The sequence below is a fragment of the Squalius cephalus genome (assembly GCF_949319135.1).
Source record: "Squalius cephalus genome assembly, chromosome: 16".
Classification (NCBI taxonomy): domain Eukaryota; kingdom Metazoa; phylum Chordata; class Actinopteri; order Cypriniformes; family Leuciscidae; genus Squalius; species Squalius cephalus.
In genome coordinates, this window is record NC_137137.1 from 35,943,118 (window position 1) to 35,960,280 (window position 17,163).

General features: G+C 47.4%; 1 protein-coding gene across 4 annotated transcripts in view; it reads left to right on the forward strand.

The window, feature by feature from the left end:
• Positions 1 to 17,163, forward strand: part of cdk11b (cyclin dependent kinase 11B) — a 57,176-nt gene that overhangs the window by 30,458 nt on the left and 9,555 nt on the right. For all 4 annotated transcript variants that reach the window (XM_079896322.1, XM_079896323.1, XM_079896324.1 and 1 more), the window contains exons 13-17: positions 368 to 473; positions 9,943 to 10,064; positions 11,555 to 11,662; positions 12,897 to 13,013; positions 15,871 to 16,019. In XM_079896322.1, the coding sequence (XP_079752448.1) occupies positions 368 to 473; positions 9,943 to 10,064; positions 11,555 to 11,662; positions 12,897 to 13,013; positions 15,871 to 16,019 (602 nt within the window). The remainder of the gene's footprint in view (positions 1 to 367; positions 474 to 9,942; positions 10,065 to 11,554; positions 11,663 to 12,896; positions 13,014 to 15,870; positions 16,020 to 17,163) is intronic.

The following is a 17,163-nucleotide window of genomic DNA, read 5'->3' on the forward strand; positions in this document are numbered from 1 at the left end:
AGAGAAAGAGAAAGAAAGGAAGACAGAAAGAGAAAGAAAGGAAGAGAGAGAGAGGAAGGAGAATAGAGACCTCTGTGAGAGTAGAGGACATAAGTACATCTACACTGGATCCTCCTCGTGGGAAATATGATATCGCTGATATGAGAAGCCACTGTTCACTTATTAACTAACAGTGACAGATTATTAAATGTTATAACAATTATATATCTAACAAATATATTCTCACTGTCAGTTCATTAAAGTTAAATCATTAACTCAGACATTACTGTGTCTCCTAAACATTCTTACTACTATAAAACTGGTTTAATATCTGGTAATATTAATAACCTGTGTGGTGTTTGTTCATGAGTGTGTGCTTGTCCTGCAGGAGATCGTCGTCGGCAGTAATATGGACAAAATCTACATCGTGATGAATTATGTAGAGCATGACCTGAAGAGCCTCATGGAGACCATGAAGCAGCCCTTCCTGCCCGGTATGACCTATGACCTTAACCTTGGGAATTCATGATGTCTATTAGGCTCATTGATTTTTTTCCAGGCACTTTTGACCAACTACAAACCACATTAATCTTCATAACTACTATTACTGTAGTATTTAATCATATTTAAGGGATATATAATAGTTCCTGAAGGCTGGAAATGAAAAGCGGCTTATATTCAGCTGTGCGTAATTATTAGACATGTTTACTTTTACAGATGAAATAAGCCAAATAAGAGATTTAAGTCTAATATTATGAAATGCTCATGAGAGGACTGCAGTTAAAGCTGCTCTCAGCGATGCTGGGGGACTCGCTTCTTGTGGACGTTCGAAGTATTGTCAAACAAAACCAATAGTGTCTGGCTGCAGAGCTGCACTCTCAGACAGCAGCGCTTCCTCTGCCTGTGACGTCACTTGCAATCGACACAAATTAACCGGAAATATGTTTCCAGCAGTTCATTCGCATTGTATTGACGCTGTTAAAGCACTTGCGTGATATAACGACACCAAAATTTCCCCCCAAAAGTTATGTCTTGCAGCTTGCGCTCATCGAAACATTGTTATATTATTTATTTTTTCAGGAAATAAAAAAAACGCATATTTTTTGAGTTATTAAACATTGTATCGTTAAAGTTGGTATTATACCTTATATTGCCATCATATACTGTTGTGTACCAACATATAACACAACATTTCCCCCAAATCATGTTTAATCGGAGATACGAGGTGTATGACCGGGGAGCGGGGAGATACGAGGTGTATGACCGGGGAGCAGGAAGATACAAGGTGTATGACCGGGGAGCAGGGAGATACGAGGTGTTTGAGCGGGGAGCAGGGAGATACGAGGTGTTTGACCGGGGAGCAGGGAGATACGAGGTGTATGACCGGGGAGCAGGGAGTTACGAGGTGTTTGAGCGGGGAGCAGGGAGATACGAGGTGTTTGACCGGGGAGCAGGGAGATACGAGGTGTATGACCGGGGAGCAGGGAGTTACGAGGTGTTTGACCGGGGAGCAGGAAGATACGAGGTGTATGACCGGGGAGCAGGGAGTTACGAGGTGTATGACCGAGGAGCAGGGAGATACGAGGTGTTTGACCGGGGAGCAGGAAGATACGAGGTGTATGACCGGGGAGCGGGGAGATACGAGGTGTTTGACCGGGGAGCGGGGAGATACGAGGTGTGTGATTGGGGAGCAGGGAGTTACGAGGTGTATGAGCGGGGAGCAGGGAGATACGAGGTGTATGACCGGGGAGCAGGGAGTTACGAGGTGTTTGACCGGGGAGCAGGAAGATACGAGGTGTATGACCGGGGAGCGGGGAGATACGAGGTGTTTGACCGGGGAGCGGGGAGATACGAGGTGTGTGATTGGGGAGCAGGGAGATACGAGGTGTATGACCGGGGAGCAGGGAGATACGAGGTGTTTGAGCGGGGAGCAGGGAGATACGAGGTGTTTGACCGGGGAGCAGGGAGATACGAGGTGTATGACCGGGGAGCAGGAAGATACGAGGTGTATGACCGGGGAGCGGGGAGATACGAGGTGTTTGAGCGGGGAGCAGGGAGATACGAGGTGTTTGACCGGGGAGCAGGGAGATACGAGGTGTATGAGCGGGGAGCAGGGAGATACGAGGTGTATGACCGGGGAGCAGGGAGATACGAGGTGTTTGAGCGGGGAGCAGGGAGATACGAGGTGTTTGACCGGGGAGCAGGGAGATACGAGGTGTATGACCGGGGAGCAGGGAGTTACGAGGTGTTTGAGCGGGGAGCAGGGAGATACGAGGTGTTTGACCGGGGAGCAGGGAGATACGAGGTGTATGACCGGGGAGCAGGGAGTTACGAGGTGTTTGACCGGGGAGCAGGAAGATACGAGGTGTATGACCGGGGAGCAGGGAGTTACGAGGTGTATGACCGGGGAGCAGGGAGATACGAGGTGTTTGAGCGGGGAGCAGGGAGATACGAGGTGTTTGACCGGGGAGCAGGGAGATACGAGGTGTATGACCGGGGAGCAGGGAGTTACGAGGTGTTTGACCGGGGAGCAGGAAGATACGAGGTGTATGACCGGGGAGCGGGGAGATACGAGGTGTTTGACCGGGGAGCGGGGAGATACGAGGTGTGTGATTGGGGAGCAGGGAGTTACGAGGTGTATGACCGGGGAGCAGGAAGATACGAGGTGTTTGACCGGGGAGATACGAGGTGTTTGACCGGGGAGCAGGGAGATACGAGGTGTTTGACCGGGGAGATACGAGGTGTATGACCGGGGAGCAGGGAGATACGAGGTGTTTGACCGGGGATATACGAGGTGTTTGACCGGGGAGATACGAGGTGTTTGACCGGGGAGATACGAGGTGTTTGACCGGGGAGCAGGGAGATACGAGGTGTTTGACCGGGGAGATACGAGGTGTATGACCGGGGAGCAGGGAGATACGAGATGTATGACCGGGGAGCAGGGAGATACGAGGTGTATGACCGGGGAGCAGGAAGATACGAGGTGTATGACCGGGGAGCAGGGAGATACGAGGTGTGTGATTGGGGAGCAGGGAGATACGAGGTGTTTGACCGGGGAGCAGGGAGATACGAGGTGTATGACCGGGGAGCGGGGAGATACGAGGTGTTTGACCGGGGAGCAGGGAGATACGAGCTGTGTGATTGGGGAGCAGGGAGATACGAGGTGTTTGACCGGGGAGCAGGGAGATACGAGGTGTATGACCGGGGAGCGGGGAGATACGAGGTGTATGACCGGGGAGCAGGGAGATACGAGGTGTGTGATTGGGGAGCAGGGAGATACGAGGTGTATGACCGGGGAGAGGGGAGATACGAGGTGTATGACCGGGGAGCGGGGAGATACGAGGTGTTTGACCGGGGAGCAGGGAGATACGAGCTGTGTGATTGGGGAGCAGGGAGATACGAGGTGTATGACCGGGGAGCAGGGAGATACGAGGTTTATGACCGGGGAGCAGGGAGATACGAGGTGTATGACCGGGGAGCAGGGAGATACGAGGTGTATGACCGGGGAGCGGGGAGATACGAGGTGTTTGACCGGGGAGCAGGGAGATACGAGGTGTGTGATTGGGGAGCAGGGAGATACGAGGTGTATGACCGGGGAGAGGGGAGATACGAGGTGTATGACCGGGGAGCGGGGAGATACGAGGTGTTTGACCGGGGAGCAGGGAGATACGAGCTGTGTGATTGGGGAGCAGGGAGATACGAGGTGTATGACCGGGGAGCAGGGAGATACGAGGTTTATGACCGGGGAGCAGGGAGATACGAGGTGTATGACCGGGGAGCAGGGAGATACGAGGTGTATGACCGGGGAGCGGGGAGATACGAGGTGTTTGACCGGGGAGCAGGGAGATACGAGGTGTATGACCGGGGAGCGGGGAGATACGAGGTGTATGACCGGGGAGCAGGGAGATACGAGGTGTGTGATTGGGGAGCAGGGAGATACGAGGTGTATGACCGGGGAGAGGGGAGATACGAGGTGTATGACCGGGGAGCGGGGAGATACGAGGTGTTTGACCGGGGAGCAGGGAGATACGAGCTGTGTGATTGGGGAGCAGGGAGATACGAGGTGTATGACCGGGGAGCAGGGAGATACGAGGTTTATGACCGGGGAGCAGGGAGATACGAGGTGTATGACCGGGGAGCAGGGAGATACGAGGTGTATGACCGGGGAGCGGGGAGATACGAGGTGTTTGACCGGGGAGCGGGGAGATACGAGGTGTTTGACCGGGGAGCAGGGAGATGCGAGCTGTGTGATTGGGGAGCAGGGAGATACGAGATGTATGACTGGGGAGCAGGGAGATACGAGGTGTATGATTGGGGAGCAGGGAGTTACGAGGTGTTTGACCGGGGAGCAGGAAGATACGAGGTGTATGACCGGGGAGCGGGGAGATACGAGGTGTTTGACCGGGGAGCGGGGAGATACGAGGTGTGTGATTGGGGAGCAGGGAGTTACGAGGTGTATGACCGGGGAGCAGGAAGATACGAGGTGTATGACCGGGGAGCAGGGAGATACGAGGTGTTTGACCGGGGAGCAGGGAGATACGAGGTGTTTGACCGGGGAGCAGGGAGATACGAGGTGTTTGACCGGGGAGATACGAGGTGTATGACCGGGGAGCAGGGAGATACGAGGTGTTTGACCTGGGATATACGAGGTGTTTGACCGGGGAGATACGAGGTGTTTGACCGGGGAGATACGAGGTGTTTGACCGGGGAGCAGGGAGATACGAGGTGTTTGACCGGGGAGATACGAGGTGTATGACCGGGGAGCAGGGAGATATGAGATGTATGACCGGGGAGCAGGGAGATACGAGGTGTGTGATTGGGGAGCAGGCAGATACGAGGTGTATGACCGGGGAGCAGGCAGATACGAGGTGTATGACCGGGGAGCAGGAAGATACGAGGTGTATGACCGGGGAGCAGGGAGATACGAGGTGTGTGATTGGGGAGCAGGGAGATACGAGGTGTTTGACCGGGGAGCAGGGAGATACGAGGTGTTTGACCGGGGAGCAGGGAGATACGAGCTGTGTGATTGGGGAGCAGGGAGATACGAGGTGTATGACCGGGGAGCAGGGAGATACGAGGTGTATGACCGGGGAGCAGGAGGGAGATACGAGGTGTATGACCGGGGAGATAAGAGGTATATGACCGGGGAGCGGGGAGATACGAGGTGTTTGACCGGGGAGCAGGGAGATACGAGGTGTTTGACCGGGGAGCAGGGAGATACGAGCTGTGTGATTGGGGAGCAGGGAGATACGAGGTGTATGACCGGGGAGCAGGGAGATACGAGGTGTATGACCGGGGAGCAGGAGGGAGATACGAGGTGTATGACCGGGGAGATAAGAGGTATATGACCGGGGAGCGGGGAGATACGAGGTGTTTGACCGGGGAGCAGGGAGATACGAGGTGTTTGACCTGGGAGCAGGAGGGAGATACGAGGTGTATGACCGGGGAGCGGGGAGATACGAGATGTATGACCGGGGAGCAGGAGGGAGATACGAGATGTATGACTGGGGAGCGGGGAGATACGAGGTGTGTGATTGGGGAGCAGGGAGTTACGAGGTGTTTGACCGGGGAGCAGGAAGATACGAGGTGTTTGACCGGGGAGCGGGGAGATACGAGGTGTGTGATTGGGGAGCGGGGAGATACGAGGTGTTTGACCGGGGAGCGGGGAGATACGAGGTGTGTGATTGGGGAGCAGGGAGTTACGAGGTGTATGACCGGGGAGCAGGAAGATACGAGGTGTATGACCGGGGAGCAGGGAGATACGAGGTGTTTGACCGGGGAGATACGAGGTGTTTGACCGGGGAGCAGGGAGATACGAGGTGTTTGACCGGGGAGATACGAGGTGTTTGACCGGGGAGATACGAGGTGTTTGACCGGGGAGATACGAGGTGTTTGACCGGGGAGCAGGGAGATATGAGATGTATGACCGGGGAGCAGGGAGATACGAGGTGTGTGATTGGGGAGCAGGCAGATACGAGGTGTATGACCGGGGAGCAGGAAGATACGAGGTGTATGACCGGGGAGCAGGGAGATACGAGGTGTGTGATTGGGGAGCAGGGAGATACGAGGTGTTTGACCGGGGAGCAGGGAGATACGAGGTGTTTGACCGGGGAGCAGGGAGATACGAGCTGTGTGATTGGGGAGCAGGGAGATACGAGGTGTTTGACCGGGGAGCAGGGAGATACGAGGTGTATGACCGGGGAGCAGGGAGATACGAGGTGTGTGATTGGGGAGCAGGGAGATACGAGGTGTTTGACCGGGGAGCAGGGAGATACGAGGTGTTTGACCGGGGAGCAGGGAGATACGAGCTGTGTGATTGGGGAGCAGGGAGATACGAGGTGTATGACCGGGGAGCAGGGAGATACGAGGTGTATGACCGGGGAGCAGGGAGATACGAGGTGTATGACCGGGGAGCAGGGAGATACGAGGTGTATGACCGGGGAGCAGGAGGGAGATACGAGGTGTATGACCGGGGAGATAAGAGGTATATGACCGGGGAGCGGGGAGATACGAGGTGTTTGACCGGGGAGCAGGAGGGAGATACGAGGTGTATGACCGGGGAGCAGGAGGGAGATACGAGATGTATGACCGGGGAGCGGGAAGATACGAGGTGTATGACCGGGGAGCGGGGAGATACGAGGTGTTTGACCGGGGAGCAGGGAGATACGAGGTGTATGACCGGGGAGCAGGGAGATACGAGGTGTATGACCGGGGAGCAGGAGGGAGATACGAGGTGTTTGACCGGGGAGCAGGGAGATACGAGATGTATGACCGGGGAGCAGGGAGATACGAGGTGTATGACCGGGGAGCAGGGAGATACGAGGTGTATGACCGGGGAGCGGGAAGATACGAGGTGTATGACCGGGGAGCAGGAGGGAGATACGAGGTGTTTGACCGGGGAGCAGGGAGATACGAGGTGTATGACCGGGGAGCAGGGAGATACGAGGTGTATGACCGGGGAGCAGGAGGGAGATACGAGGTGTATGACCGGGGAGCAGGGAGATACGAGGTGTATGACCGGGGAGCAGGAGGGAGATACGAGGTGTTTGACTGGGGAGCAGGGAGATACGAGATGTATGACCGGGGAGCAGGGAGATACGAGGTGTATGACCGGGGAGCAGGGAGATACGAGGTGTATGACCGGGGAGCAGGAGGGAGATACGAGGTGTTTGACCGGGGAGCAGGGAGATACGAGGTGTATGACCGGGGAGCAGGAGGGAGATACGAGATGTATGACCGGGGAGCAGGGAGATACGAGGTGTATGACCGGGGAGCAGGAGGGAGATACAAGGTGTTTGACCGGGGAGCAGGAGGGAGTTACAAGGTGTTTGACCGGGGAGCAGGGAGATACGAGGTGTATGACCGGGGAGCGGGGAGATACGAGGTGTTTGACCGGGGAGCGGGGAGATACGAGGTGTTTGACCGGGGAGCAGGGAGATACGAGGTGTGTGATTGGGGTGCAGGGAGATACGAGGTGTATGACCGGGGAGCAGGGAGATACGAGGTGTATGACCGGGGAGCGGGGAGATACGAGGTGTTTGACCGGGGAGCGGGGAGATACGAGGTGTTTGACCGGGGAGCAGGGAGATACGAGGTGTGTGATTGGGGTGCAGGGAGATACGAGGTGTATGACCGGAGAGCGGGGAGATACGAGGTGTTTGACCGGGGAGCGGGGAGATACGAGGTGTTTGACCGGGGAGCAGGAAGATACGAGGTGTATGACCGGGGAGCAGGGAGATACGAGGTGTGTGATTGGGGTGCAGGGAGATACGAGGTGTTTGACCGGGGAGCGGGGAGATACGAGGTGTTTGACCGGGGAGCAGGGAGATACGAGGTGTGTGATTGGGGTGCAGGGAGATACGAGGTGTATGACCGGAGAGCGGGGAGATACGAGGTGTTTGACCGGGGAGCGGGGAGATACGAGGTGTATGACCGGGGAGCAGGGAGATACGAGGTGTGTGATTGGGGTGCAGGGAGATACGAGGTGTATGACCGGAGAGCGGGGAGATACGAGGTGTTTGACCGGGGAGCAGGGAGATACGAGGTGTGTGATTGGGGTGCAGGGAGATACGAGGTGTATGACCGGAGAGCGGGGAGATACGAGGTGTTTGACCGGGGAGCGGGGAGATACGAGGTGTTTGACCGGGGAGCAGGGAGATACGAGGTGTGTGATTGGGGTGCAGGGAGATACGAGGTGTATGACCGGAGAGCGGGGAGATACGAGGTGTTTGACCGGGGAGCGGGGAGATACGAGGTGTATGACCGGGGAGCAGGGAGATACGAGGTGTATGACCGGGGAGCAGGGAGATACGAGGTGTATGACCGGGGAGCAGGGAGATACGAGGTGTATGACCGGGGAGCAGGGAGATACGAGGTGTATGACCGGGGAGCAGGGAGATACGAGGTGTTTGACCGGGGAGCAGGGAGATACGAGGTGTTTGACCAGGGAGCAGGGAGATACGAGGTGTGTGATTGGGGTGCAGGGAGATACGAGGTGTATGACCGGAGAGCGGGGAGATACGAGGTGTTTGACCGGGGAGCGGGGAGATACGAGGTGTATGACCGGGGAGCAGGGAGATACGAGGTGTATGACCGGGGAGCAGGGAGATACGAGGTGTTTGACCGGGGAGCAGGGAGATACGAGGTGTATGACCGGGGAGCAGGGAGATACGAGGTGTATGACCGGGGAGCAGGGAGATACGACGTGTATGACCGGGGAGCAGGGAGATACGAGGTCACGCTGTCATTGATAAGAACGGTACGGACACAGACGTCGCTGCTGCCGGCAGTGTTCATCAAAGTCTGAGGTTGCGTTGAGCCTTTTGACAAGAGATAAGGCTTTAAGAGCTATTCAAATCTAATGATTGTGGTTACATACATCTTCCTAAACTCTATTTTAAAGGTTTAAGAGCTATAAGTGAAGCATAACAAAAAACGATGAGGTGACAAGGCTGTCTAATAGGCGGAAATTAGCCTAATCTGCACGCAAACTCACCTTCGTGGCTCACGGGCTTCCTGCACCGAAGCATTACAGTGTATGAGAGTGCAGGTCTGGGAGTGCAAGTGCAGGTCTGTACCCTTCTCAACAAAACGGAGGCTAGCTCGACCCTTCCCTCCCCCTCCCTCCTCCTCATCCCCCCACCTCCCCCTCCCTCCCTCCTCATCCCCCCGCCTCCCCCCCCCTCCTCCTCATCCCCCCGCCTCCCCCTCCCTCCCTCCTCATCTCATCCCGTTATTTTTAGTCTGAAGTCCGTTTTGCAGAGATGGACTAAAAATAAACTCCCGTAAGTTACTGCCAGATTCTGGAAGAGGAATTCTTCAAACCGTGGCTCAAGAGGATCTGCTGCTGGTCCTTCAAGACTCACTCTCAATCTGTCGGTCTATAAAAATAAAATAATTGTTTGTGACCCTGGATCACGTCACCAGTCACATGTCGCACGGGTATATCTGTGGCAATAGCCAACAATACATTGTATAGGTCAAAATTATCGATTTTTCTTTTATGCCAAAAATCATTAGGATATTAAGTAAAGATCATGTTCCATGAAGATATTTTGTAAATTTCCTACCGTAAATATATAAAATACATTTTTATGAGTGAATGCAGCACAATCTCGAACATAAATGAACAACTTTAAAGGAGATTTTCTCAATGTTTCAATTCTTTTGCTCCCTCAGATTCCAGATGTTCAATAGTTGAATCTCGGCCAAATATTGTCCTATCATAACAAACCACACATCAATGGAAAGCTCATTTATTCAGCTTTCAGATGATGTGTAAATCTCAATTTCAAAAACTTGACCCATGTGACTGGTTTTGTGGTCCAGGGTCACATATTTATATATTTATTTTAATGCCTGGGAAAAAAAAATATGATCAGAAAATCAACGCGTCTAATAATTCTGCACGCACCGCATTGACTCGATGAGGAGGTTGACTTGTGTTGTGTCTGTCCCGTTGAGGCGAGGTCAAGACGCTGATGATCCAGCTGCTGAGGGGTGTTCGGCATCTGCATGATAACTGGATCCTCCATCGGGACCTGAAGACCTCAAACCTGCTGCTCAGCCACAAGGGCATCCTGAAGGTCAGACAGCTGTGACCTCATCACAAAACTCACATGGAAACTCTCTTTATTCATTGTTTTATTCAGATTAATGATATTTTCCTATCAGCTGGATTCATGCATTACCAGGGCTGGGCTAAACATATAGAGTTTTGATTGAATCAGCTGATATTGATTCTTAAATCCCAAGTTCGATCTTTAGTCAGTGCGAGAACTAAACTTCACTGAACTCTATTTGTAGCTCCTGCCATCCAATAATCACAATCATCTTTGACACTTCTGATATGAAGCAAAGTCTGTGTGTTTGTGTGTCTTTAATGTGCGTTGACACACAGATCGCTGTTGAACCGTTCAAAGGTTTGGGATCGGGAAGATTTTTAATGTTTTTAAAAGTGTCTCTTCTGCTCGTCAAGGCTGCATTTATTTGATAAAAAAAAAAAAAAAAAAAAACAGTAATATTGTTTGACAGTGTAAATCATCTGTTTTCTATGTGAATATATAGTAAGTAAAGTGTGATTTATTCCTGTGATCAAAGCTGAATTTTCTGCATCATTACTCCAGTCTTCAGTGTCACATGATCCTTCAGAAATCACTCTAATATGAGGATTTGATGATCAAGAAACATTTATGATTATTATCAGTGTGTAAAACAGTTGTGTACAATTTTTTTCAGGATTCTTTGATGAATAGAAAGTTCAAAAGAACAGCATTTATTTTAAATAGAAGCTTTTGTAACATTAAACACTACTGTACAAAAGTCTGGGGTCAGTAGGTTTTGTTTTTGGCGGGGGGGAAATTAAAGAAATCAATATATTTATTCAGCAAGTGACAGTAAAGACATTTATAATGTTACCAAAGATAAACGCTGTTCTTTTGAACTTTCTATTCTTCAAAGAATCCTGAAATAAAAGTGTCCACAACTGTCTTCAATATTGATAATAATAATGAATGTTTCATCATATTTCTGAAGGATCATGTGACACTGAAGACTGGAGTAAAGATGCTGAAAATTCAGATTTGATAAATTACATTTTACAATATATATTCACATAGAAAACAGCTGATTTACATTGTAATAATATTTAAAAATATTACTTTTTTGTATTTTTAGTCATATAAATGCAGCCTTGGTGAGCAGAAGAGACTTACAAATCTATTAAATTAAATTAAAAACCTAAAAAAAGTACCGATCCCAAACTTTTGAACGGCAGTGTGTATCTAAATGAATCTATATCGAATCAAGATTGAAATTTAATCGAATGACAAGCTTGTAAATCAGAATTGAATCGTGAAATTTGTGTCAATGCCCAGCCCTGCTAGCTACACATCATCACTTGTTTGCATATATATATATATATATATATATATATATATATATATATATATATATATATATATATATATATATATATATATATATATATATTGTTTTTGGTTGAACTGTCCCTTTAATGCTATTAATATGAATGTGATATTCAGAATATTAGCTAAGATGTGAATGTGTTTTGTAGATTGGAGACTTTGGTTTGGCACGAGAGTACGGCTCTCCGCTCAAGCCCTACACACCTGTGGTGGTCACGCTGTGGTACCGGTCACCTGACCTGCTGCTGGGGGCAAAGGTCAGTCGATGACATCATCATCACACACACACACACACACACACCTGCAGGACAGAGCCGGAGATCAGGAGGCCCCAGAAATAATCACTAAATACAATGTAATGTGTGTACAGAGAGCAAGAATTGGGATCCAACCACATTTTTCACAGTAAACAACAACATATAAGCCTTTAAGACGGACCTGCCATGAGCTTTTAGATGAAGTAAAGACTGATGCTCCTGTAGAAGATACAGAAATATTGTTTAAATGGGCTATATTTACAATTTGGAAAGCCTTGTTATTAGCGACACCTGTCAGGAGCGCACGTGACGTCATCCGTTCGGTTTCCCCGACGAACGCCCCGAGTCCGTCACATAAACATCAGCCTTTTATAGATGAACTGAAGTTTTGTTAAAAGCTGTTCACTTATTGACAATAAAAAAAGTGATTAATACATGAAACTGTTACATATACGCATTTAAATACTCCACTACCCATAATCCTGAAGACAATGCTCAAAGCAAATCGAGTCAGTTATTTGTATTCAATACACATTGTTTTGACAGCTTTACATAAAATCATGATGTTAATATCCTAATATTTTCATGCCTTATACAGTTTGCACTTTGAAAAGATACAATCAGATTTGCTATATAGTATATATTTTGTAATCAGAAGTGAAGACGACGTCCCATGCTGCTGATTTATATTTTATATATGTGAATATTTTTTTGTAAACGTCAAATGTTTTTTTTTTTTACGGCTGTGCAGCGATAAATCACATCCAAAATAAAAGTCTGTGTGCATAATATATGTGTGTGTACGGTGTATAATTATTCTGTATATATAAATACACACGCATGCTTGTATATATTTCAGAAATATTTGCATATATATATATATATATATATATATATATATATATATAATTTATATTATATATAAATATTTTATAAATGACACATTTTTCTTAATTATATACATGCGTGTGTGTGTTTGTCTGTGTATTTATATATACAAAATAATTATTCGCTGCACAGCACTATTGCTTTTGGACTGGAATGTTTTGTAATGCAGTCCTGATAAATGATATTGCATTGATGTTTCTTTAGTCTCGTCTTCATCAGGTGTAAATCATCACTCTTGGAGTTGAGTTTGTTGATGGTAGACGCTCGCTCTCGCTGTGTTGGTGATGATCTCGTGTTGTGTGAATCAGATGCTCATCAGCTTGTGTACATGTGTGTCTCCTGACAGGAATACTCCACAGCCGTGGACATGTGGTCGGTGGGCTGTATATTCGGAGAACTGCTCACCCAGAAGCCTCTATTCCCTGGCAAATCCGAGATTGATCAAATTAACAAAATTTTCAAGGTATGTTTCATCACAGCCTGAAAGTCTTCAGTTAATTAAACTAGTGATTTTTGAGACTATTACAATATACTCATCAGTGTTGATATTCATATTCATTCTTTATTGTCCTCGATAGAGAGGTGTGTTCACAGACTGTAGCTTCACAACATTCATCACGCATAACATGCACACACCACACAGAAGTCTGCACACATAAATAGACATATTGCAAAAAAAACAAAGATGTTTATCTATAGTTGCTGAGGACATTCAAACTACATATAATGTAGTTATATATTAAAACTATTAAAAGCGCTTAGTGGCCGCAATAATGCAGATATATACAGATTAATCGTGATAAATAAACACTTATTTTTACATCATAATTAGGGATGCACGATATATCGGCCACCATATTAGAGCCCTGCACGGGCCAAAAACTCCAGCCCTAACCCGGCCCTGGCCCGTGGTGTTCAAGCCCTACCCGGCCCCAGCCCGACAACGGCTGCAATTTTTTCAGCCCGAACCCGACCCGACCCGACCCGAGACCAACATCAATATCACTTTAAGAAGCTCTCTCTGACGCGGACTATTTGATGCACGTTCTCTGATGCGCGCGAACACACGCACGGCACATCACACGCTACTGAAAGGTAAACTTTTATTATTGGCCTGAAACATCAACAATCATGCCCACAAATATTGAACAGACTGTCCATTAGAGAGAAGCATAAGCATGCAGTAGAGAATATAGCGCTACGGGATCCAACCGCAAAAATAAGTAGCTAAATAAACGGCCTACCTTTCTTTGCTTTTAAGTAACTGAAGAACAATGTTCAAAAATGAAGAACTCTTCGCCAACTGGCTAATGTTAAATAATATTAATGAAAAAAAGAAAATCCAACTTCTCCCTGATCCTCTGCATGGTCAACTGTCACCTGTTAATGCACGTGAGTGACGCGTGCGTATATGCGTATTGCGTTTGTGTTGCTTAGGCGATGTATAATATTTATAATATAATAAATATAACAATATTTCATGCACATTATGTGACGTGTGCTCTGCACGTACATTATGGGCACAATGAAAGGAGAGAAAATAAGCCCTAGTCCGACCCGAGCCCGATCTGTAAAAAAAAAAAAATGGCCCGAGCCCGGCCCGAATGGGGTTAGGGTGTCGGGTCCCATCGGGTCCCGACGGGCTTGCAGACCTCTACACCATATCTGTATCGGCTGATATATGTTCATTTTAAAGTTATCGTTATCGGCCTGATAAGAAGATTTGTCCGATATATTAAAGCCGATGAATAATGTATTATCTCCTCCAGCTGAGACGCTTCAGATGCGCACTGTTCATCATGATGGTTTTGAATTGCTTGAAATATGATTGGAATCACTTCAGAAAAGAAAAATATAGTTCAGAGCAACATGTGCAGCGCAAGTCTGATCATGAGAACATCATACTTCTGTTTTTGTAATCAGGCTCTCAAAAATTATTTAAAAGTTTGGATTCAGATTCATCGGCCGATATATCGGTTATCGGCTTTCAAATATAAATAATTATCGGTGTCGGCCAAAATGTTCATATCGCTGCATCCCTAATCATAATTTAATCTTTTTAGTTTTCGGAAACTAATTGTATCAATTCCAGTGTAGCTGCAAACACACAACTGCTGAATCTCTTTCTAAATACTGTCTATTTTGCACAGTATCCCGGATTAGGATTAGGATTAGGATTAGTGCAGCCCAAAGTGGGATTTGAATGGCTGCCCAGACGGTGCAATATTTTTGGCAAGAAAATAACAACAAAGGGGAAATTAAAAAAACAGCAGTTTTTGAGAGCTTGATCCCAAGCGTGAAGTAATTAGAGTTGTAGTAATGAGTTTATCAGGATGCAGAGCTGGATAAAGCCTGTTAATGTCAATGAAGACTGTGGGATTGACTAGCGGGGACCGTTATATCGCCAAGGCCTTTATATCGGCTGATATTTGGCTTTTCTTTTTTCTTATCATGAGCATATGCCAATAAGTTTTTCTTGATGAGTTGTAAGCTGGACTTTTATTTTGAAAGCGCGGGGAACATTCTCTGTCTTCATTGGTTTACTATCTCTGTTTAACCGGTCTGTCTAATGAAGTATTAGCCAGTTTTTTTGATTGGATTATATTATTATAGCCATAGACTTCCTCCTCTTTCAGTGTTAGCATGTCACAGAAGTACTCGATGATATCCAGCACGAGAGTCATTTTTGAAAACGCCTCAGACTCTTTTATAGGGCTTTTTTTTGTTGTTGTCTGAAATGTAGTTGTTTGAGCATGTAAGTGATCTACAGTTGCGAAGCAGAAAGAGTGAATCTGTGAAAGTGAAAGCCTCGTTTGTAGTCCTGCCATGACTGTCGTCACTCAGAGGTTACATAAGTACATTTATTCAGCAAACACATTATAGTCGAGATTCATGTTTGGATTTATTACAGTTCATCACTGAAGATCTTCCGCTTCCTTGGCGCTGCTTCTGCGGTGTAGAGAGAGCGCAGGGTTGCCAGATTGCAAATATTACAGTAAGACAAGGGGCAGAAGTGCATCACTTTAAGAGAAAAGCTCTGATTGGGGGATTTCAGCACAAGGTGACATCTGGCAACCGCACTCAGCACTTGTTGGACAGCAGTCTCTGTCTCTGTCATATTATGTGTCCTTTTTTCTCCCATCAGTAATATCGCATGTTAATAGTCACAGTTATCGTTTAATGACTGGTGTCATCTCGTCTCGGTCACGGGAACACAGCTCGTCACAGTCAACACTACTGTAGACACTGAGTGCAGTGGAGTTGCTGGATTGGACGTGTTCACAGCTGTCGTGTGTGTGTGTGTGTGTGTGTGTGTGTAGGACCTGGGCTCCCCCAGCGAGAAGATCTGGCCGGGATACAGTGAGCTTCCAGCGGTGAAGAAGATGACTTTCACAGAGTATCCCTACAACAACCTGCGCAAGCGCTTCGGGGCGCTGCTGTCCGACCAGGGCTTCGACCTCATGAACAAGTAAGAGCGCGCAACACTAGCGTGTGTTTGTGTATTTCTATGTTTACTAGAATTATTGGTCACACTTTATATAGAGGTTATGCATCGAGTCAGTTTCCCGCGGGAACACACTCCCTCAGCCGGCCTGAGTGGCAGAAGAGCTGATGCATGACTGGGTTTAATAGAGGAAAATGAGAAAACTCGAGTAAAACACACGATTATCAGTTTAAACTAAAGGTTGGACTCGATATAGTGTTTCTTACAACTTACCAAAGATCCAGTGATCATACATGCAGCAGGAATCGTGTTTCTGACATTTATATGAGCCTGATTTCCACGCCGGGGAAAAACATAAAGCAAATTTGCCTGTGAACGCTTTATATAAATACAAGATAGGTCTAAATCCATGTGATCACTAATATCAATGTTATATATATCGTCATATCGCCAGCCTTAAAACTTGTGAAGTTTTCATCAGTGTTTATTTAAAAACATCCAATTATGCAGAATATATGATGGTAAATATTTAATTGATGAGTTCAATACAATATCAATAGAATATATAGGGTGTGATTTTACCCCTAAATTCAGCATATTGACACACGATGAAACTGTAAATCCAGCGTTCTCTGCCTGGATCCAGTCGTTACTGTGAAGCACAGTGATTCATTCACTTCTCTGTTCTGTAGCTTTCAGCAGTCTGTAAAATATACCTCAGATTTCTTGTCAAATCTATTAATACAGTCGATCTCAAAGCTCTTTCCGGTTTAGATGTGTTTTTCACCACATTCACGCTGAAAACCAGTGCTGTGTGTGATTACAGTCAGAAGTTATTTACAGATGTAACTCCACACAGGTATTTTTAAATACAAGTACAGATCTGTCAATCGATTAAAAAAAAACAAATTAATTGCACATTTTCCTGTAATTAATCACGATTAATCGCACCTAACATTAAAGTTTTATGTTTTTATATTGTAATAATTTCACATTTAATCTCCTAATTACTGTAGAAACAATGCAAAGACTGTAGTGTATATATTAAATATTTGTTTAATGGCATCTTTTTATGAAAGTAGACACTTATCAACACTGCTACTGATGTCACGATGAAACGCGATATGAGAAATAAGACTTCATTTAACTCCATTTAAGACTTCATTTA